The 21,947-nt window shown below is 44.4% G+C and overlaps 1 protein-coding gene across 6 annotated transcripts in view; it reads left to right on the top strand.

The window, feature by feature from the left end:
- Positions 1-16,178, top strand: part of PLEK (pleckstrin) — a 58,044-nt gene extending 41,866 nt beyond the window's left edge. For 5 of the 6 annotated variants that reach the window (XM_067704861.1, XM_067704863.1, XM_067704860.1 and 2 more), the window contains 8 exons: positions 931-1,086; positions 1,335-1,516; positions 3,342-3,433; positions 6,631-6,815; positions 8,468-8,572; positions 12,133-12,216; positions 13,061-13,130; positions 14,468-16,178. In XM_067704861.1, the coding sequence (XP_067560962.1) occupies positions 931-1,086; positions 1,335-1,516; positions 3,342-3,433; positions 6,631-6,815; positions 8,468-8,572; positions 12,133-12,216; positions 13,061-13,130; positions 14,468-14,604 (1,011 nt within the window). In that variant the 3' untranslated portion in view covers positions 14,605-16,178. Of the gene's footprint in view, positions 1-930; positions 1,087-1,334; positions 1,517-3,341; positions 3,434-6,630; positions 6,816-8,467; positions 8,573-10,095; positions 10,444-12,132; positions 12,217-13,060; positions 13,131-14,467 lie in introns of those variants that run through there. The other variant, XR_010934486.1, reaches the window with a different exon arrangement.
- The last annotated feature ends 5,769 nt before the right edge of the window (positions 16,179-21,947 follow it).

Raw genomic sequence — 21,947 nt, 5'->3', positions numbered from 1 at the left:
CATTGTGGTTTTAATCTGCATTTCCCTGATGGATAATGATGTTAAACACTTTTTCAGAGATTTTTTTTTAATGTAGTGCCTCTTCCAGTCTTTTGCCCATTAAAAAAAATAGATTATTTGTATTTTTTCTTATTGATTTGCAGGAACTCTTTATATTCTGAGTTTCTCTCTGATAGATGTAAAACAGAAGGACATTTGATTGAAATTATTTCATGTGTTGGCATAGTGTCTGACCTTGCCCATTTTTTCAAAAAGGGAAATAATTCAGTGCTAGCATGAATAATTATTCTGCATGTTCAGAAAAGAGATAGTGTGTATTAATTTAACACTTTTTTTTTCAGTCACTAAAACAAAGGAAACACTTGGACAAGCAAAATGATAGTCCCACAAGTATTTATCTTCTTTGCATAAATAGTCTTCCTTTTGGGAAACTGGACCTTTATATAGAGGCTGTTTGTATTTTAAGATAACCAACAGGATCTTCTGGGAACTGGATGATAACCCCATTTTGTGGTAGTCATGACAGGGTGACATCGTGGGTTCAAAGATAAGAGGCATAGAACCCTGTTCTCTTCCTTTTCCAAAACTCTCCCAAAATATAGATAAAAAAGAGAGACTTCCTTGATGTAGTCAGAACGGTTATCTGTTGATAAAGGGACAGTTGGCATTAATCCAAACTGAAAACTTTTTAAGTAAGGATATTCCTAAAGGCTACACTGACATGACAGCATCATGCTGGCATTAGAGACGGTTCTGCAGGTGATTTTCATACCTCTTAGCCATGCCTGTACACAAGGCTGTGCTCTGAGTTACAAATGCGGGTCGCCTGTGTCCACACTGGCCAAAGCTAGGCTATTTATCAAGCCCTTTGCCACCTATAGAAGAGTTTTAGAAAACATCATTACCCAGCTCTTTCTGTTGTCATTACAGGGGAGCATGTTCAACACCTGGAAACCCATGTGGGTTGTGTTGTTAGAAGATGGAGTTGAATTCTATAAGAAGAAAAGTGATAACAGCCCCAAAGGAATGATTCCCCTGAAAGGAAGCACTCTGACTAGCCCTTGCCAGGACTTTGGCAAAAGGATGGTGAGTTGATGTCGTTAACCACCATGAATATCTTGTCAGGGGCTGACCCTTGAGACCATGCATAGCCTGCAATGTGAATGGAGCTTCCTGGGCCAGTCCCTCTCCACACCACCCACCCTCTACCCTGGGCATTTGGGTCTTTCTTGGCCAAGCACTTCCAGAACAGGGTTGGCTCAACTGCTGTGCTTCATAAGAGACCTCAGCCCCTTGAAAGGAGTCATTCCTAATGGGATGTGTTTTGATTTCAGTTTGTGTTTAAGATCACTACGACCAAACAGCAGGACCACTTCTTCCAGGCAGCCTTCCTGGAGGAGAGAGATGGCTGGGTTCGGGACATCAAGAAGGCCATTAAATGCATTGAAGCGGGTCAGAAGTTTGCCAGGAAATCTACCAGGAGGTCCATCCGACTGCCAGAAACCATTGACTTAGGGTGATTTTCTTTTTTTAAAAATTATTTTTTAACATCTTTATTGGAGTATAATTGCTTTACAATGTTGTGTCAGTTTCTGCTGTATAACAAAGTGAATCAGCTATACATATACATATATCCCCATATCTCCTCCCTCTTGCATCTCCCTCCCTCCCACCCTCCCTATCCCACCCCTCTAGGTGGTCACAAAGCACCGAGCTGATCTCCCTGTGCTCTGCGGCTGCTTCCCGCTAGCTATCTATTTTACGTTTGGTAGTGTATATATGTCCATGCCACTCTCTCACTTCATTCCATAGGGTGATTTTCTATGTTTGCTTCCCTTCACTCTTCCCTCCTCCCACCCTGCTTCTTGAGGAAATCTCACAACAGATCCTGCTCCAAGGCCTGCTTTGGTCACCTCTGAAGGCTGTATCCACCCTTCCAGGTCCATAGTACTGGCCCTTGGTTTACTAAGATGTTTACCTGGGTCTGAAGGAGTGATTGTGGCTTCTCTAAGGTCTAGCAGCTGAGGAGAGGGGGCAGTGGAATTTAAGTTCCCTCATTTTGGGTAATCTTGGCAGAGAGAGAGATGGGGGATGGAGAGAGAGAGAAAGAGACAGATAGAGAGAGAGAGATGCATCATTGTATATATGAAGTAGCCATAATAAGTTACTCTTAAAAGAAAGCTTCAGGGTCTATAGGTAGGTAGGAAAAGGCACGGGCTGTGTGTCCTAGCAGGTAAGGTTTCAAGTTCAAGTTCACACATTCAGCAAGGGTGAACACCTCTCCTAGCCGGAAGCCATTTGTGCCTTGGCCTAGATTAATGACCTCTGATGTTGACTGGCCTGGAATTGCAGGTGATGGTTGTTGCCTAAAGGTGGATATCACATGAGCCCCTTTCTCTAGGAGTCTTTTTACTTTTTGCTGTTTTTTGCTTTTATGTGGAACATATCCTGTAACAGGAGCCCTGCCAGGAAGAATTCCATATTGGCTACTTAAATTCCATATTGGTTTACAAAATGGGTGAGGGGAGTCCTTAGGAGGGGACTGAAAAAAGTCCTCTGCATGCCTCCTGCAGGACGTGGCAGGTCACAGGAGTCTGATGAAATTTGTGCATTGAGCTTAGAGAGAATGAGCACTCTCTCTCACCAAGAAAGCTTTTTGGTAAAGACCCAAGAGGAGTTGCCTAGTCTAGCTGTAGCTGCTGGGTGGGGTGGTCAAGTGACCACATTTCTAACCACAGCTGTCAGAGCTAAGTGCGAATGATGCTTGTGCTACGTGGAGCCACGAGATCCATGAACGTGGCCTTGGGTTTTGTTGCTTGCAATTTCTCTGATAAGGCTATCTTTAGTTCATTACTTCAAGGACAAAAATGAGAATGTCTCGCTGTTTTGCTTTATCTCCTAATTTTTAGGATAAAGGGATAAGCTTAGTCAAGACATTCACTTTCTGGGAGGCAAATGTCTATACCAGATGGTCTCTTGAAGGACACAAAGAAATGGGACATGAGGATTGAGCCCCAAGAACATTTCATCTTGGGCACCTAACTGGGGGCAACTCTCCGTCTCAGACACTAAAAATTAAACCAGCAGAGTTTAGTGAATTTAAGAGACGTTAAGTACCTTCCCAGTACGTTTTGCTGAATGTTGCTCAGGCCACAAAGTTATGCGATTATGAACTCTGCCGTCTAATGATGTACTTACGATCTACTGGAGAGATTAGGCTCAGGGTTCACCTGGGGAGGGGAAGGCTTGTACACAGGAGCAGCCCCTTGAGGGGGCAAATCCCAGAGAGGACTGGCCATTCTGGAAAGCTCTTACTCACCCATGTGTTTTCATCTGTGCAGTGCCTTGTATTTGTCCATGAAAGACACTGAAAAAGGAGTAAAAGAGCTGAACCTAGAGAAGGACAAGAAGATTTTCAATCACTGCTTCACAGGTAAAAGCCCTTGTGAGTCTGAAGTGGGGCTTCTGGGGCAGGCGGTATGGAGGCCTCGCTCAGCCTCACGTGTGGGTGATGGATGTAGAGCATGGGGGCGGGGAGTGGGGTCATGGAATGCAGGCTGGTGGACATGATCATTGAACTTCCCCAGCGTGGAAGGAGAAAGAAGGGTGAAACAAAACTTTGTCGTTCAAGATAAAAATCTCAGAAGTTCCAGCTATATGAATCAAAGGGTCATATTTTGTTTTCCAGTAAATGGCAGGATGTTGAAATAGACACAGAGGTGAATAAGGTGATAAACAGGAATCAATGTAAAATTTAGGTGGAAACATTCGGGATGTCTGAGGCTGCACAGCGTGAGGCATTAGGCATTATGGGTTTGGGGAGGTGGTGTAGTGGTTTAAAACATGTTCTTTGGAGGCAGACTTCCTTGGTTCAAATTCTAGCTCTTCAGCGTACTATCTGTAAAAGCTTAGGCCAACAATTTAGCCTCTCTTCACTTTCCTTGTCTATCAAATAGGGATAATCGTAGTGCACCTACATTAAGGCTTGCTGTAACTGTAATGTGTTTAGAACACACTCTAAGTACTATATGGTACAGGCTCTCAATGCAGTTATTATGATTAAGGAGTCACACGACTGCACAGACGATCAATTCTGTGTGTTCAGAAAAGAGGAAGAACTCAGGGGTAGTTGGGATGAATAGAAGATGGTGCCTAAATTCTACTCTGAAAGATGGGTAGAGTTTCTTTAAGTGTTTGTGGGAAGGAATTCTGATGAGGATAGTTAGGCTGAGCAGATGGTGAGGACAAAGTTATGGGGCTGAGATTTCCAGAATATTCATCAGGGAAAGAAAATGACCAGCCTGGTAGGACTGATGGTTCCTTAGGGGAAAAAAAAATGAGAAGTACAGTTCGGGACTAGGTTGTCAGATGTCAGACATGGCTGACTTATGGTGGCAATAGAGGTCAAGAGAGGAAAACACTGAGAAGATACAACAGATGGAATTCGAAGGGCTGTCCAATCAATAGATAATGCACAAAAACGGTAGAGGTCAATGTTCTGAAGGTGGAGGATAAAGGGTGTGATCTGGGGTAATGGGGGGAGGGGGTGGGTAGTATCCCAGGGGAATTCAGCCTCAGAGAGTCAAGGCAGTAGTCCATTAGCATGAGAAAAGCCAGGGCTGAGATTTGGAATCCAGATACCAAGAATAAGGCAGGGCCCTAACTCAAGTAGGACGGAGGTCACTAAGACAAAGCCTCTAGAAAAAGAAACCAAGGGGAAGTTCTGATATAGGTCTGGGCACAAGGTCCAGGTCAGACTTATTTCCTGTGAAATGCCTTACTGAGTCCCAGAGTCCTGGGCTTAAACTACTTAAGTTCTCTCCATTGAAGGTCAGACCGGATTCTAGAAATTCAGGTGGCTTGAGCCTTCCTGTGGGACTCGGGTGGTCTCAGCGGAGAGACAAGTCTGTGGCAGAGACTGGGACCCAGGCACTGATGACATGTGATGGAGGACCTTGAATGTCAGGTGATGGGGAGATTAGACTGAAATTGTCTTTTGAGCTTCGGCATGCCTAGCTGAACACATATGGAATCTAGGATTAGAACACGTAAGTGAAGGCCCATTGCAGGTGTTAACTCGGGCCTAAGGTCACTTAAACCCTCTGAGTCTTAATTTTCTCATTCTTAAAAGAGGTCTGTAATTACCGCCCTACCTCTTTTACAGGGTCACTACAAGGATTAAAGTCAGAAATGCAGTATTAACTAGTTTATCCTTCTAGAGAAAGAAAAGTGGGCAAAACATTTTGTATATGAAATTCATGGAAGGTACACTAATCAACTGCTTTCACTCTTGTTTCAAGGATGGCATATCCTACTGCTCTTGCTTTGATGACCTGGGACCTGTTATGTTGGCTCCCTGGTTGGCTACATTTGTACAGACTACGTGTGTGTGTGTGTGTGTGTGTGTGTGTGTGTGTGTGTGTGTGTGTATAAAATGTTTGAAAGAAATTTGTTTTATTTATTTACTTATTTTTATTGAAATATAGTTGATTTACAATATTGTGTTAGTTTCAGGTGTACAGCACAGTGATTCAGTTATACATACATATATATATATATATATATATATTCTTCTTCAGATTCTTTTCCCTTATAGGTCATTACAAAATATTGGGTATAGTGCCCTGCACTATGTGGTAGGACCTTGTTGGTTGTACAGAATATTTTTCATAAAAAGTTTCATTATAACCTGCTAATAATCCAGTTGATGGCTCCTTGCAATCCTCTCTTGAGGCAGAAGGCTGTTTGAAGGTTTGAAGACCTTGGCTGTTTGAAGACCTTGGCTTCTCAAGGTCTCTGCTAGACCCTTGTCTAAGGTGTGACATTCGGTGCAAGGGACATCGCCAAATTCGAATTTAGGACATACACGTACTGTCATGGTGTTTTCTGCTTAAAAACTTGCAATAGCTCTTCACTGCCAAATATTCTAATGTACCATCAAAGCTCTCCCCACTCACACTGGGCCTTCCTCTCTCTCTCGTCATTGTTTGCCTTCTTTCCACCAACTCCTCCCCCCACCCACCAGCGGGGCTGCTTCATGCCTGTGTGAGTCTGTTCACACTGCAGCTCCCTCAGCCCCTGCTGGTTCCTCTTGGCCCCTGCCTGAGTAGATGGTTGGCAAACATCCAGTCAGTGTCACTTCCTCTGTGAAACTTTTCCTGATGGCGCGCACGCACGCGGTAGCCCTTCCCCCACCCACCCCTCCACGCCTTCCTGCAGATTTGACCCAGCAGCTCCCTGTATCCATCCACAGCAAAGCACTTGTCACAACACTTATCACGCAGATCCCCTTTTTAGATTCCCTGAGGAAGCCTCCCCAGTACCCATCACAGAACTTAGCTCCTAGCAGAAGTTCTAGGTCATTAATGGAATAAATGAGTGGGTTAGTAAAAACCATTTCTTTATGTACGCCTTGTTCCTTGAGGAGCATGTAGATGTTTTTCAAAACATTTTACATGGTTCCTTTTGTTTCCAGGTATCTGTCCCGCGGATTTCATTTTTCCTTCTTGGAGTAACAGGGAAGATGAGACAAGTCTGACACTTGGGTCATCCGGAGCTCTCCAGGGGCAACTGTCAGTGGCTTGTTCTTTGGTAAAGAGAGCTAACATTCCCTCTGATGGTCCCATCCAGGTAACTGTGTCATCGACTGGCTGGTTTCCAATAAATCTGTTCGGAATCGCCAGGAGGGCCTGGTGGTAGCCTCCTCCTTGCTCAACGAAGGGTACCTGCAGCCTGCTGGAGACCTCTCCAAATACGCGGTGGACGGAACTGCTGAGAACCCTTTCCTCGACAACCCTGACGCCTTCTACTACTTTGTGAGTGAGAGAGCTCCCCACCTACTCCTCCTGGCTTGGGGGCTGCTCTGGGCGGGTTCTAGGTTGGTCTCAGTTCATATCCGCCGTGAAAGAAAGAGGCCAGCCCTACAGCGTTGATCCATGTCCCTGACTTGACAGCTGTCCCCCTCCACCATGCCTGTCACATCCAGTGAGATTGTTTAAAGGAAAATATTGTTCACTTGAATAGTTTTCTTTATTTACTTTTAAAAATTTGCTATATCTATTCTTATTCTAAGCAAGAATTCTTTTATAAAAACTTATTAGGCCCAGGGGCTTCCCTGGTGGCGCAGTGGTTGAGAGTCCGCCTGCCGATGCAGGGGACACGGGTTCGTGCCCCGGTCCGGGAGGATCCCACATGCCGCGGAGTGGCTGGGCCCGTGAGCCATGGCCGCTGAGCCTGCACGTCCAGAGCCTGTGCTCTGCAGCGGGAGAGGCCACAACAGTGAGAGGCCCGCGTACCACACACACACACAAAAAAAAAACAACTTATTAGGCCCAAGTACATGACAGGCACCCACCTAGACAAAGGAGATACAGTAGTGGAAAGAAAAATAACAGGCAAAAATTATGGCCCTCTGGGAGCTTCCTTTCTAGAGGGAGATGTGTAAAATCAGAATGGGCCAGTTTTATATTTCCAAATAAACATTAAAATATGTGACTCAATACAAAATGTGTTCATCCAGGTTCCTTCCCCCTGCACCATGAGTATCCCCGGTGGCATGCTTACGACAGATTGGGAAACACTGTATTGCACAATACGGACTTAATCTTGGGTTACATGAGAAATCTGGCAAAGTGGATTTCTAGGGGGATTCTGGCAATTTTGTTTCTATTTGGGGTCAGAGCACAGAAATAAGGAAGCTGCTTATAAAAATGAAGTGACTGTCACAGAGAGAGTTTCATTTCACTTTGGGGACGTTCCCCTGTCAGAATTTTTTTTTTTGAGAATTTTGATCTGGTTGTTTATAGCCATTTAAATGTGGGACTCTAAAAATACCCAGCACAGTGGCTCCTCTTCCTCTGTGTGATTCATTGCTCTCTTATAGCTGAGCAAGGCCCAGTTCCCTCCTGACCTCAGAGGATGTGGCTGGACACGTGCTCTTGGTCTTCTCAAAATGGAGGAGCTGAGTGGCAGAGGGCGTTGTGGAGATTGTGTCGTGTGCACAGTGTCTTATAAACTAGCCAACTCTGCTTTCAGGGATTTGGCCATAAGATCCCAAGAGAAGAAAGGCTTTGAAAAAAGATGTGCTGAGCTAGACTTCCAATATAGCTTGGGGAACCCAAGAAAATGAAAGGATATTGATAAAAACCACACTTGAGCGGAGACAAGAGAGCATCTAGCAACAAGAAATAAGCATCTAGATGGGACTTTCCTGGCAGTCCAGTGGTTAAGACTCTGAGCTTCCACGGCAGGGGGCGCTGGTTCAATCCCTGATCAGGAAACTAAGATCCCACATGCCACGCTGCAAGGCCAAAAAAAAAAAAACCCAGAAACTTTAAAGTTCAGGTTGGAATAAACCAATAAACCACAGGGGGAAGGAGTGGCTGGAGGGGAGATGGAGATGGAGATGGTATAAGTAGCAATATGCCTAAGACTGGGAAAATAAACTTGCTCTTTGGTTCCCCAATAGCCAGACAGTGGGTTCTTCTGTGAAGAGAATTCTAGTGATGATGATGTGATTCTGAAAGAAGAGTTCAGAGGGGTCATTATCAAGCAGGGATGTTTACTGAAACAGGTGAGTGGTCACTACTCTTCCATTCTAACCTTTCTCCCTTACCAAGTCCTTTGTATTCTAAATCACCAAATGGTGTTTTGTTTGTTTGGTCAATAGTCAATTAGAAAATGACACCCACCTAGTGAAAGATAGATAGATAGTTAAGTAGATGATCAAAGGGGCATTAGGTCAGGAGGACTGAGGTAGACAGGGCAGAAGCACCTTAAAATAGGGAAATTCGGGACGTCCCTGACAGTCCAGTGGTTAAGACTCCGCGCTTCCACTGCAGGGGGTGTGGGTTTGATCCCTGGTTGGGGAGCTAAGATCCCACATGCTGTGCGGTGCAGCCAAAAAAATTAAAAATAAAGAAATAAAATAGGGAAATTCTTCTTCTATCAATGTTTCAAGAAAATGCTGACCCTTTCATTAGCTGGAGGATATCAGCTGGCTAAGAGATGCCTTCAAAAGACAGGGATGTTTCATGGTGAAATTACTTCCATTGACCTATCCCTCCTCCCTGCAAAGTAACCAGGAAATAGGAACAGGCCATACCCAGAAGAGGAACATCATAAACCACTGAGAGCACGGAAGTACCATTTCAGACTGTGGGTAGGTCACGGTGAGACCAAATGCAGACCAGCTCTGCAAGAGCAGCAGCAGACAAAGGTCAAATCTGCTCAGAGGGCACAGACTCAGTCATGACCAGGTGTCCACCAGTACTGGCCACTGTCAGTCTGCAAGGCAGGGGCTGGGGTGAGCTGAAGAGCTCTGGTTAGTTACCGGGCTCCAAGGCACGGGATGCCAAGAGGTAAGAGAACACAAGGGCTGGAGCTGAGTGAAGAACTCAGGGCCAGCACCTCTACGGGAAAATATGCAAATATTCAGGGTGAAACAACTGAGGCTGGTATATGTTGTCGAGAAGCCAAAGCTGCTTTTTAAGGCCAGGGTCTTGCCCTCGTGGCTGTGCCGTGAGCTGTCTTAAAGGCACTTCTCAGTACGTAGCAGAGAGAATCTGGTTGCCGTAAGGAGATTTCCAGGCATTGTCTACAGGTCCCGTGGGACTGAGAGACTTGACTTATAATAGGACCCTGAACTTCCAGGGTGAAGAGAGAAGAACCAAAGTTGAACGTATATTTATACTTAAAAAGGAGAACGTTGATATGGATTTTGAGTTTCACTAGGGGAAGTAGGGCATTAGTGTGGAAAACTTACCTTCACATCAGGTTTTGAGAGAACGAGGTCCTAGGGAATAATACAGCCACGGTTTAGAAAGGATTCTAGACGATTCTAATAACTTTTATGACAGGGTGCTCACTGACTAGATTAAAGGACGAGCATAGGAGCAGGGCCAGCCTTATACAGGGAAGGATCGGGCAGCTGCCCATAGGCAGAGCTTGTCCATCACCTGATTTCTCATTTGTTCTGACAAACGTTCCTACGTTATCTGGCTCTTTCATTACAGGTGCTGAAAGGTGGCTGTTAAAGCAGGAATCACTTGGGGGGGAGGAATTTCATTGTTTCCTTTTTGTTGGTGTCTTCTATAGTTCTAGATTGTTATCAGCCATGAAGGACTTTTCTTGAGTTAGTTGATCTGACGAGCCTTAATTTAGAGCGGAGCCCTGAGGAAACTGAACATGAAGGTTGAAAAGGGGTAGACAAAGTCCCAGCTGGACTGGACTTGTGTATCCGTGGATCTGGAGGAAACGGCGTGGGGCAGAAGCCTTAGTGTCCTCAGCCCATGGGCAGCATCAGCTAAGGCAAATTGCAGGCACTCATAACAAGAATTCTAGAAACTGACGCTTTACAAAAGCCATTCTGTATGTGATACTGCAGATAGAAATGTTCTCTGTTCTCCCATATGACTCTACAGCGTTCCTCGCTCCATGCTTCAGGCAAGTTAAAGGTTCTTTGGAGCTGAGCTCCTTGACCAGACGACCTGCCAGATAACTTAGACCCATTCCTGAAAGCTCTCTTTAGACTCTTCTGACCTGGCATTATGAAGGAGACACAGTTTGCTAAAATCACAAACGTTTCATCACTTTCTACACAAGCGCAGTGAAAAATTTTGGAAAATTTGTATATGTGCCTCTTAGCATGTGGTACTTCAGAAATAGCAGACAATATTCTTCATATTGGCAACATAGAAACTATGTATTTTCTAATCTAATTTTTTTAGCTTCTGGAGTTGTCATTTGAATTTACTGTGGGAAATCATAGGATCAGGTTTAACCTAACATTTTAAACAACTGCTATCAGCTAATTGAAATAACTGGGTAATTCAAGGCAATTACAAACAGATATGAAGGGGCTCCCGTGTGCCAGGCACGGTGCTGGGCGTGGGAGAAACAAAGATAAACAGACACAAATCCCGCCTCAGAACCCACAGTCTAGATGATGTCAATGGTTAATTCTATGGGGAAGGGCCAAGTCCTATTCTTCATCATGTCTGTCACAACCACTATTGCTTCCAATTTCCATTGCTGCTACCCATTGTTAGTCCCTAATGATTTTATGCCAGGATTGTTGCAATCATTTCTTGATGATCTTCTTATTACCATATTATCTTACCCCTGGCTTATCTTTCATCTAGCCAGCTGGTCCATCCTGTATGTTGTCACCATATTAATCTTCCTAAAATGTCACTGTAATCTTTTCGCTTCCAACTCAAAAGCCACCAATGAAAATACCCCCATGTTTCAGTTTTTACTGTTTGCTTCCACTTTTCCAAACTTGCCTCTGCTGTTCCTCATGAGCCCTGCCTTCTAGCCTGACTGAATATGCCTTGGACATTCCCACCGCTGCTTTTTTTGTTGTCAGTGGTCTTCCCACCCACCTCTTTCTCACCTGTATAACTCCTGTGTGTCCCACGTGGATAAATGTAGGTTTTTATGAGGCTCTCTTTGACGTCCCAAACCCACAATTACATACCCTTCATTTAAATCCTTTGAAACCAGGACCTACTGTATAGCACAGGGAACTATACTCAATATCTTGTGATAACCTATAATGGAAAAGAATCTAAAAAAGAATATATATACGTGTGTGTACATAACTGAATCAATTTGCTGTATACCTGAAACTGACACAACATTGTAAATCAACTGTATTTCAGTAAAAATTTTAAAAACCCAAAAAAAACCCCAAATTAACTTTCCAAATAATAAACAATAAATATTTAAAGAATTCTTTGAAACTCATTACCTATACATGTTATTTGATTTGGACATTTGCTATTTTATATTTCCACATAGGTTATAAACTCTTGGAAGCACAGGGCCATGTCTTAAATCTCTTGATAGCACCCCATTACCTAACACAGTACACTGTACATAGTACTGTCTTGTATAATTCTAAAGCTGTAAGACAATCTTAGAAATAACTTAATCCATGATTTAATAACATCTATCTACTGCTATGTCTCTGACAAAGGTCTGGGTTGTAGCCTGGTTTCTCCTGGAGTTAGGATTTCATCTTTATTTTTTTCTTATTTCAACTCAACAAGACTTATCACGTAGGTACTAGGTGTACTGACTGATGCGAAGAACTCATCCTTTCTTTTTCTGTGTTGATCTTGGATACAGGGGCATAGGCGGAAGAACTGGAAAGTGAGGAAATTCATTCTGAGAGAAGACCCTGCGTATCTGCACTACTATGACCCTGCTGGGGTGAGAGCCTGTGCTCGCTAAACCCATCCCACTAGAAGCCTCTGCTGCTTCTATCCACTGGGCTTCCCAGGCCCCTTTCTGCTCTGCTGAAGCCCCTTTCCTCTTCACGATCCCCTCTTCTTTTTCCTCACCCTCCTCTACCTTGTCCTACCCCTTCTTATTGCAAAGATCTGAGATCGTAGGCTTTGAGGCCAGCAGAATCACAGGGATGGAAGAAAATATCACTCTATGGTCATTTATTTGGTCAACTCAACAGAATTTTCTTTGTTTGCCCCAATCTGATATTTTCAGAGGAACTCAACCAATCCAACACTGTGCTCTTGGCTTGATATGCAAAAAAGTGATAATTCCTCTTCTAGGCCTACTTCAGTGAGAACATTGTTTGAGTCCAGCCATTTGGGCTGTTGATTATTCAGAAGAGGGCTTTTTCCTCAATACAATGAGCATGTCTATCTGGACCGGGTCCTCAGCCTCTGCTTGCAGGGCAGGGCTCTTCGATTCCCTCCTGTGGAGGTTCTACTACTATGCCTGTTGCCTGGGGCCAAAGGGCTCTGGAAGCGTGTGGTCCTTCTCTCATGGGACGTGATGATTGAGCTTCACTGCCTCCTCTGCCTGCCACTCTCCTCCGGATGTGAAGCTCAGATTGACCTGTGTCTCGTCTTGCAGCTTCCACACCCCCCCGCTGTGTGAACTGAGGGATGGAGGCTCCAGAAGGGGCTCTCTTTCGTCTCTTTCTGCTCTTATCTACTCCACAGTGAGTCTGTGCGGCTTTTGCACCGACAGCATAAAGTATACCCATACATTTTACTTTGGAAACATAACGAAGGACTCCTCTCTCCTTTAGGGGGAAGATCCCTTGGGAGCGATTCGCCTGAGAGGCTGTGTGGTGACCTCAGTGGAGAGCAACCCAGATGGTAAGAATGAATTTTTGTGGGAGAGAGGTGTGTCTACCCAGGCTCCCTTCCCACACCTGGGCACCCTGAGTCAACAGCACTCACTCCATCACTCCCTCACTCAGGCATGAATGAATTTACTGTCTGAAAACTTTAGAGAGACCCAAAGCTATTCTCTCCCAACTGCTGCACTGGCTCTCCGGGCTTCGGGGACTTGGAGTGGTTTTGTGGATGCCTTGAATAAATCCTAGTGCAATGCTGAGAAAAATCCATCACCTCAGAACCGGCTTAGATGGAGACACTTGTTACCTCCTGATGCCTGAGACTGAGCCATGACGTTCCTTAAAGGGGACCTTTTACAGACCAGGAAATATCCCACAACAAAAGGAACATTTGCGCCGTGAGGCGGTGTGGGGAACAGGAACTGCTCCTGGGTTATAGTTAGGTCTAGGCTAGTTAGTGAGTGGCACAACTTTGCGTTGAGTTGCGTAACTAATCTGGGCCCTCCCATCTCCTCCGAGAATGATGGAGTCGCACCAGATGACCCTTGGGTCCTGATCACAAGTCTATGATTTGGTGATGAAATGACCGTGTCTCCTCAGGTGTAGGGAGGAGTGGTGTCAGTGGGAAGATGTGGTTCAGACATCCAGACCCTGGTTTCTCCTTGTCATTTTGGGTTTATGAGGTTATAGAGGCTGACAGGAAAGCACTGCAGCTGCAAAAGCTGAGATTTTTACTATTCCTGGATCTGCTCACTCGCCTCTCCCCGTAGGGTCTTCCTTAGGGTTGGGGTGGAGAGCGTGCTGCTTTGCGATCTGAGATGGATGTGTTTTAAGTCTTGTCACAGTACTGGAAAGTGTGCTGCCTTCCGATCTTTCAGCGAAGAGTCTCACTTAGCCCTTGATAAAAACCAGTTCAGGCTATACTGATGGCACTGGTGGTGAATCTGGGGTTTTTTTGATGTTTTAAAAAAATATATTGAGGTCAGCTCTTGGTTTATGTTGTGAGTGGAGGAAAGATACTCACTGGACACTATTACAGGGTTAAACACTATTTGTGTGCAAAAGTGAGAAATTTAGTTTGCTTATAAACTATAAAATGTTTCTCCTTGAATGTTTTACTTCTTAAACACACATACACACACAAGCACAAAATCATACTACATACCTGTATATATAAGCACTATATAGATAATCATATAATGAATATGTATGATCATACAGTGATAGTAAGTTTGAAAATCACATATTTAATTTTTTTGGAACGCTTGAAAAATGGGGACTTCATTGCTTGCAGAAGGAGGGTGAACTAGGGACCTTTCTGGTGCCCATGCCCACCGTCACTTTTTCTCTCACCAGGCAAGAAGAGTGAAGACGAGAACCTCTTTGAGATCATCACGGCTGATGAAGTTCACTATTTCTTGCAAGCGGCCACCCCCAAGGAGCGTACCGAGTGGATCAAAGCCATCCAGGTGGCCTTCCGGACGGGGAAGTGAGGACACGCCGGCGACCTGCACCACCCCGCTTCCCGAGGGAACCTCATGGATAAGCTCGGTCCAGGACCTGGCCACTTCTGCGACAGATCAGCGAGAAAGGGCCCAGGGGTGGGACATTGTCATCTTCGGGGGTCCTGAATGTAACTAACCACGTGCTGCGTGATGTTCGCCTACACCGACCGCATTGCTCACTGAAGCCTCTCTGCCGCTCTCTGTGTCCCCCAGGCAGATATAACAAGCTGTGTGGCCTGGGGACGTTGCTTACCCTCTCCAGGCCTCAGGTTCCTCCTCTGGAAAATGAAGGAGTTGAACTAGGAGAGCCCTGAGGTCCTCCCTAGCTTCAAAAGCCCCACGATTCTAGGACCCATGGCAGTGCAGCCGGAGTCCCTCTGTGGCCTTCAGAACCTGAAACAACTCTTCCCTTTAAAACTGTTGCCCACCTGTACTAAGAGCACTAGGTACAAACCTCTTTTTTTCCCTTTTGCTGCCTTCCCTTGCTCTTGGCCACAGGATCATATATCACGGTCAAGGAGAACCCTCTTCCTTCCTTGCCCTACCCAGAAACTTCCTGAGAGCCAGCGCCGCAGTGGTGGCTTTAGCTTGAAGCCTTGTGACGACAGCCTGGAAAATTATGTCTTCTGAGAAAAAGACCCGAGGAAACCAGGGTCCTCTCCACGTCCTGAAGCTGCCCAAAGCAGACGTGTTCCACTCGCACTGGAGACTGATCTGACTCGGGGCTATCTTTGTTCCTTTCCAGAGCATTTCTCTACCATTTTTTCTAATTAGGAGCAGGAACTCCAAATCTGCAAGATTCTGTTTCATTTGAGTGTTTGCAGAAAAAAGTGGCCAGAGGGGTTTTCTCTATGGGGTCTCTCCATGGGTGAAGGGGCTGGACAGCTGCCCGCCTGAAGTGTCCCCCCAGCTCCAGAGGGTGGAGGGGCTGGATCACAGGCCGGCTGATTGGCTGATGAGTTTATACAAAGACAGCTCTGAAAGGACTTACATCTAGACAGCACGTGGAGGTGGCCGTCACATTGTGCCATGCCTTCAATTCTTGAGTTAAAGATACTGTGGTTGTGCCTTAAAGCAGATGCTTTAAGGACAAGCTGTCCGGTCTCCTGCTTGGCCTCTGAGGGGCCTCATGGACCCATCAGCAGCCAGCGGGATCTGACCTAGATTCAAATTGGGTACCTGCTTCCAATTTTTGACCCCGTCCACCAACTAGTGATTCTAAACCAAAATTGAGAAGGAAATCTGGTATGTTGTGCAGGTGTATTTTCCAACTTCAGATTTTTAATTTTAAGGCCCTAGTAAGGAAAGGAGAGTAGAAAATTCTTCCTGGTTTTATCAGCTCCTCTCTTTCCCTCCCCCAATTCTACACAATATCCTTGAAGCTATTCCTACCTCCAGACTGTTTTCTCAATGGCCGAGAGATGAAAGACTACCTTTTCTCTGATTCTTTAGTAAACTGTATTAGAACATGCATAGTAGTTTTCCTATATTCAGTGTTAAAAGTATTTATTAATATGGAATCAGTTTTGAGTTTTGAAATAAATGTTACCATGTTTAGCGTCTTCTTGGTACCATGACTCTGATGTTTTGCCTGACATTAGTGACTCCCCCTTTTTACCACCTACTTTCCCTTACTGAGGATAACACCATCTGTCATCTCCCAAGTTATCCCAATGACTTTGCAATTTTTTAAAAAACAAAGTGTATTCTAGGGAGCAAGATGATAGGGAAAATAAAATATGGGGAAAATAAAGATAAGGCATAGGGAAAAGGAAGATATACAGACAGTATATCTTCCTATTCCCTAAGTCTTTATCAGTAATTTAAAATTTATGAGACCTTGATTATAATGTTTAGGCAAGCAAAAGAGTCTATAAATGACCATTATTTTTAAGAATGCAGAAAATGATTTACATTAGAGGAAAAGAAGTTTCTAAGTATGGTTGTGCAGGGTGTGCACTGCTTAACTCCAGGGAGCATTAGTCACACTGTGGTCTAGGTGATTGTCACCTCTTGGGATTTGCATTGTCCAATCTGCACATTTATATATTGTGGTCTGCAGAGAATTCAAAGCATCATTATGGCTTCCTAACAGGGGCAACTGGAATGAAGGTGTCACTTGCCAAAGTAAATACTTAGAGTATAGTTATACATATTATGTCTGAACCCCTTTGGCTTAGAAATCATATTCAGGCCCCTTCAGCACAGAAATAAGCAAACCCACACGGGGCTGAGCCCCAGAGAGACAGAGATTGCCCTCAGTGATATGGGTCAAGGAAAGTACTACCTGTCAATTCCATTTGAAGAACATTAGAAGCTGGAAAAAGGGCTGCTCAGCATTTACCCAGGGTTCCAATTTAGAGTGGGGAGAAAAATAAATTGGAAGAGAATCATTTATGGGAGAATTAGGAAAGAATATATAAAGGGGGGAAATGGCTTCTTGCGTCATGTGACTAATAGCAAGTCAGAAAAATAAAGCATTAATTCTGATAAATCTAACACCCTTTTGGGAAAAAAAAAGTAGAAGGAGGCCTTGTAAGGTGAGAATCTTCCAATCAGGTGGAGAACAGAGTACTAATTTAAGGAAAGACGTTAAGTGTCTCATAGACAAACATACAGTGACTAAAATCCTACCAAAGGGAGATGGCTTTCAAAAGCAGAATGAGGAACTTGCTTAGCTGAAAATAACAACCAGTGTCCCAGGACTTGTTTGTAGACGTTCGAGAACGCTAAACAGCACATCCCCATCATTTCCTGTGGATTTCAAGGGAAGCCTCCTATGGACAAACCCTCCTCCACCGCCAGCTGCCACCCCACGTCACCCTTAGGGTAAAAAGGAAACCACAAAAGGAATTATTTAAGATTTCATTGTGTGTTCTGCTATGAATGAGGAGTTTCAGAACTGCATAGGGTGCTGGCCCCCATGTTTACTGCAGCATTATTTACAATAACCAAGATATGGAAGCAACCTAAGTGCCCACTGATGGATGAATAAAGATATGGTGTGTGTATATGTACGTATGTGTGTATATATATAGTGAAATACTACTCAGACATAAAAAGGAATGAAATCTTGTCATTTGCGACAACATGGATACACACTGAAGATATTATGCTGATTGAAATAAGTCAGAGAAAGACAAATACTGTCTGATCTCACTCATATGTGGAACCAAAAAAAAATGAACAAGCAAAATAAAACAAAAACAAACTCTTACATACAGAGATCTGATTAGCCGTTACCAGAGGGGAAGGGGGTTATGAGATGGGCAAAATGGGTGAAGAGGGTCAACTGTGTGGTGATGGATGTTAACTAGACTCATGGTGATCACTCTGTAGGGTATAGAGAAAAGAGAATCCACTTGTTGTGGGCTGAAAAAATCCAGAGAATATAAATTACTACTTGTGAAGAGACTGATACTTTGTTTTTATTTTAATATATCGTAGGAAAACATTAAAGAGCAAATGCATGGCCATTTTCCTTTGATGTTCTCCAGAGTTTTACTTTACACTGTAATGCTGTACACCTGAAACTTATAAAAGAAAACAAAACTGCACAGGGTGAATTAGGAGATACCACAAAGGAAAGGGTGGAGGAAAAAGAAAGTTAAAAGAAGCTCGGTTACAAGAATAAACTCCACTTGAAATGATGGCCCTCAGTGATTCTGGCCCAGCTTCAGGGCAAAGGGAAGGTAAATTCAGATTTCACTGGAGGAGAGAAATGAGGATGGGAGAAGAGTGCTTATGACGCCACATTTGCTACTGGACTTTGTTTGACCTGCACTAAGTTTCAGGAGAAAGACGCACACGGGTGTTTCTGGGGCAATCAGGTGATACACTGGGAAGTACAGTCATCCTGGAGCCTGGGACCTGGGTTTGAAAGCCCTGTCTGCGGCTTACTGTGTTTGCAACACGTCCAACTATTGGCTTCTTTATCCCTAGAATGAGAATCATAACGTCCCCCTAATAGGACTGTTGTTAGGACTCAGTGGAAGAATACCTGTCAGTCCCCTGGCATGTGTGGGTACTCAGCAAATCCTAGCTTCCTTCCTTCTGACCTTTCTGCCATAGAAGCTGTTCGTGGTAATCCAGGTTTTCAAGGCTCTGTAGCAACGGCTTTCAACTTTCGAATAATGTCAGAACAGCCTGTGGAATTCTTTGTCTGAGCCTCAGTGTCAGGGATTCTGATTTCCTAAGTGTGCAGTGGGATCTATAAGTTTGCACTTCTACTTTTCAACAAAAACGAGACGTGTAATTTTAATCAACATTAAAGTTAAAAACTACCAATAAAGTCCTTCAATCCCCACTGCTTCTAGTGTAGACATTGAAGCAATAGCCTAGCTTTAAAGACTTTTCAAGAACCGGCCTCCACCTACCTTTCCTAACCGATTGCTACTTTGCCCCCCTAATCTCCACCTGCCCTCTCTCTGGTCCTTGGGAGACCAGCACCCCCAAGGGCACCCCTGAGACATAGAGCACCCTGCTCCCTGTCTCTCTCATTTTTTTTTCTTTTTTCTTTTTTTTTGCGGTACGTGGGCCTCTCACTGTTGTGGCCTCTCCCGTTGCGGAGCACAGGCTCCGGACGCGCAGGCTCAGCGGCCATGGCTCACGGGCCCAGCCGCTCCGCGGCATGTGGGATCCTCCCGGACCGGGGCACGAACCCGCGTTCCCTGCATCGGCAGGCGGACTCTCAACCACTGCGCCACCAGGGAAGTCCGGCTCTCTCATTCTTATTCCTCCTTCAAGATCCAGCTCGATGCCGTGCCTTAGCTCCCCACGCCTCTCCCTTGTCCTTCTCTCCAAGTCCATGGTAGACCTTTCACCTCTGAAATTCTCCATCATCTTTTGAATCAAGCATTTAGAACAGTTGCATACTGTGTTGCTTGAAGTTACCAACCATGGTTCCTGATTTAGGCTTTGTGTTCTTTGGGGTAAGAAACGTACCTGTGTCTTACAACTCTTTCAATCCCTCCTAATACCTAGTTGAGTGGTTTGCATAGCAGGCACACTATAAATAGCTGTTGGTTAAGTAATGTGAATGAAATAATCACTAGTCACAGTCAGGAGGCTCCTGATACATCGCCTTGAGCTTAGGGAGATCACTGAAGCTGTAACAGCAAACAATTCCTGTCTGCTACCGCCATTCTAAGGACTTTGCAGACATGAACTCAGTTAATGTTCATAATAACTCTAGGACATTTATCCCACATTATTGCCATTTTACGGATGAGAAAATTGTGGCCCAGAGAGGTGAAGGGACTTGTCCAAGGACACACAGCTAGAAATTGTCAGAGTTGAACTTCTAGCCAGCTCTGGTTGACCCCAGAGTTCATGCTTTTAACCCCTACTTCAGACTTCCCCTTCATAAGAGCTGAAGTTTAATTAGTGCTGACTATGAGTGCTAGGAACTTGGCTACATACCACACAAGTTTTTCACTTAATTTGTACAACAATCAATTTTTTAAAAAAAACTGGGAGATATATTTGAGTCCAGGTTCTGATTTTAACTTGCATCATTTCACTACAGTTAGTAGCAGTTTATGGTAGAATGACCCCACTTAGAATTAACCCAACCATGTTGTGATTCCATATCTGCCTTTGTCTAGATGAAGGCTATTTTGCATCATCTTTTCCGAATTAATCTGCTAAACTCTTGATAAATATTAGCTTCCTTATACTTAATCTACAGGTAATGGAGAGCATTATTATTATTATTTTTGTTGTTGTTGTTGTTGTTTTGTTTTCTTGGCGGTACGCGGGGCTCTCACTGTTGTGGCCTCTCCCATTGCGGAGCACAGGCTCCGGACGCGCAGGCTCATCGGCCATGGCTCACGGGCCCAGCTGCTCCACGGCATGTGGGATCCTCCCGGACCGGGGCACGAACCCGTGTCCCCTCCATTGGCAGGCGGACTCTCAACCACTGCGCCACCAGGGAAGCCCAAGGGCATTATTTTGATTGGAAAGAAGGGCGGCAGGGAAAGAGAGAAGTTGCATGCTATAGAAGTGATGCCATTGGCAGAGAGTGGAGGAACAATTGGAAATGGGGTAGACATTTGTTGGGCTGCGTCCCCAGTTTGCAAATGAAGGAAACGAGGTTAATCATATTGCTCAAGGGCCCCAAGCTGGTCGCCCAGTGAGATTCAAACACAGGTCAGCCTGGCTTCTGAATCCTGGTGCTCAAGTGCTCTGCTCTGTCGTGGATATATCTGGCTCTGACCACCATTTGACTCTCTATCTTGTTGCCATGGGAACACTCAGCTTACTACACCCACCACGCATGCTCTGTCAGCTGCAGCAACATTTCCCGTTAGGCCAGGGCCACCCTCTAGGCTTTTCTTTATCTAAAGGGAAACCTCTGTGGTTAGATACAGCTATGCAAATAGCTCTGCCCTCTTGATATTGGTTTTGAGGCTTCTGAGGATTTTATCCTCTAATGTGGCGAAACATTTTCCTGAGTTGATTACTGTGTACGTGTCTATATGTGTGTGTATATACACACACATATATACTTGTGCGCTTATTTGTGTATTTAAACTTTTTTAACCTAACTGTACTGATATCACCGGGTGTATCACCGGAAAAACTGCTATGTGGTCAAAAGCCATGTTTTGTCAATAATAAGAAAACAAAACATAATAAAAAGGGGGACGTTTTACTGAAGGCATGTGGTTGACAGATAAGCACATGGAAAGGTGCTCAGCGTCATTAGTCATGAGGGAAACGCAAATTAAAACTGCAATGAGATGCCAAGGCAGGCCTAGTAGGATGTCCAGAATTACAAAGACTGACCACTCCGGGTGTGGGCAAAAGTGCAGAGGAACTGAAACTCTCGTAGGCTGCTGGTGGGAAAATAAAATATTTGCAACCACTTTGGAGAACAGTTTGAGAGTTTCTAAGAAACTTAAACATATGCCAGCCATTCCACTCCTGGATATATTTCAAGAGAAATGAAAGCATATGACTATGTAAAACGTATACAGGAATGTTCGTAGCAGCTTTACCTGTAATAATCAAAACCTGGAAACAACCCAGATACACAATAAAAGGTTAATAAAGAGACAAATGATGTATATTTATACAAGGGAATATTACTCAGCAATAAAAAAGAAATGAATATTCAACATGGATGAATCTCCAAATAAGTGTGGTGAGTGAAAAAAGCCAGACAAAAAAGAGTACCTACTGTATTGATATAAAGTTCTACAAAATGCAAATGAATCTACAGTGACAGAGAACAGTGGTGGCCTGGGGACGCGGAGGAGGGCAGAGAGGAGTGGAGGTGGATAAGAATTTCAAAGGGAAAAGGACATTTTTGAGAGCAACGGATGTGT

This window comes from Pseudorca crassidens, chromosome 14, assembly GCF_039906515.1.
Source record: "Pseudorca crassidens isolate mPseCra1 chromosome 14, mPseCra1.hap1, whole genome shotgun sequence".
NCBI classification, from domain to species: Eukaryota; Metazoa; Chordata; class Mammalia; order Artiodactyla; family Delphinidae; genus Pseudorca; species Pseudorca crassidens.
Note: the sequence above shows the minus strand (reverse complement) of the source record. Positions and strands in the feature narration are given on the sequence as shown.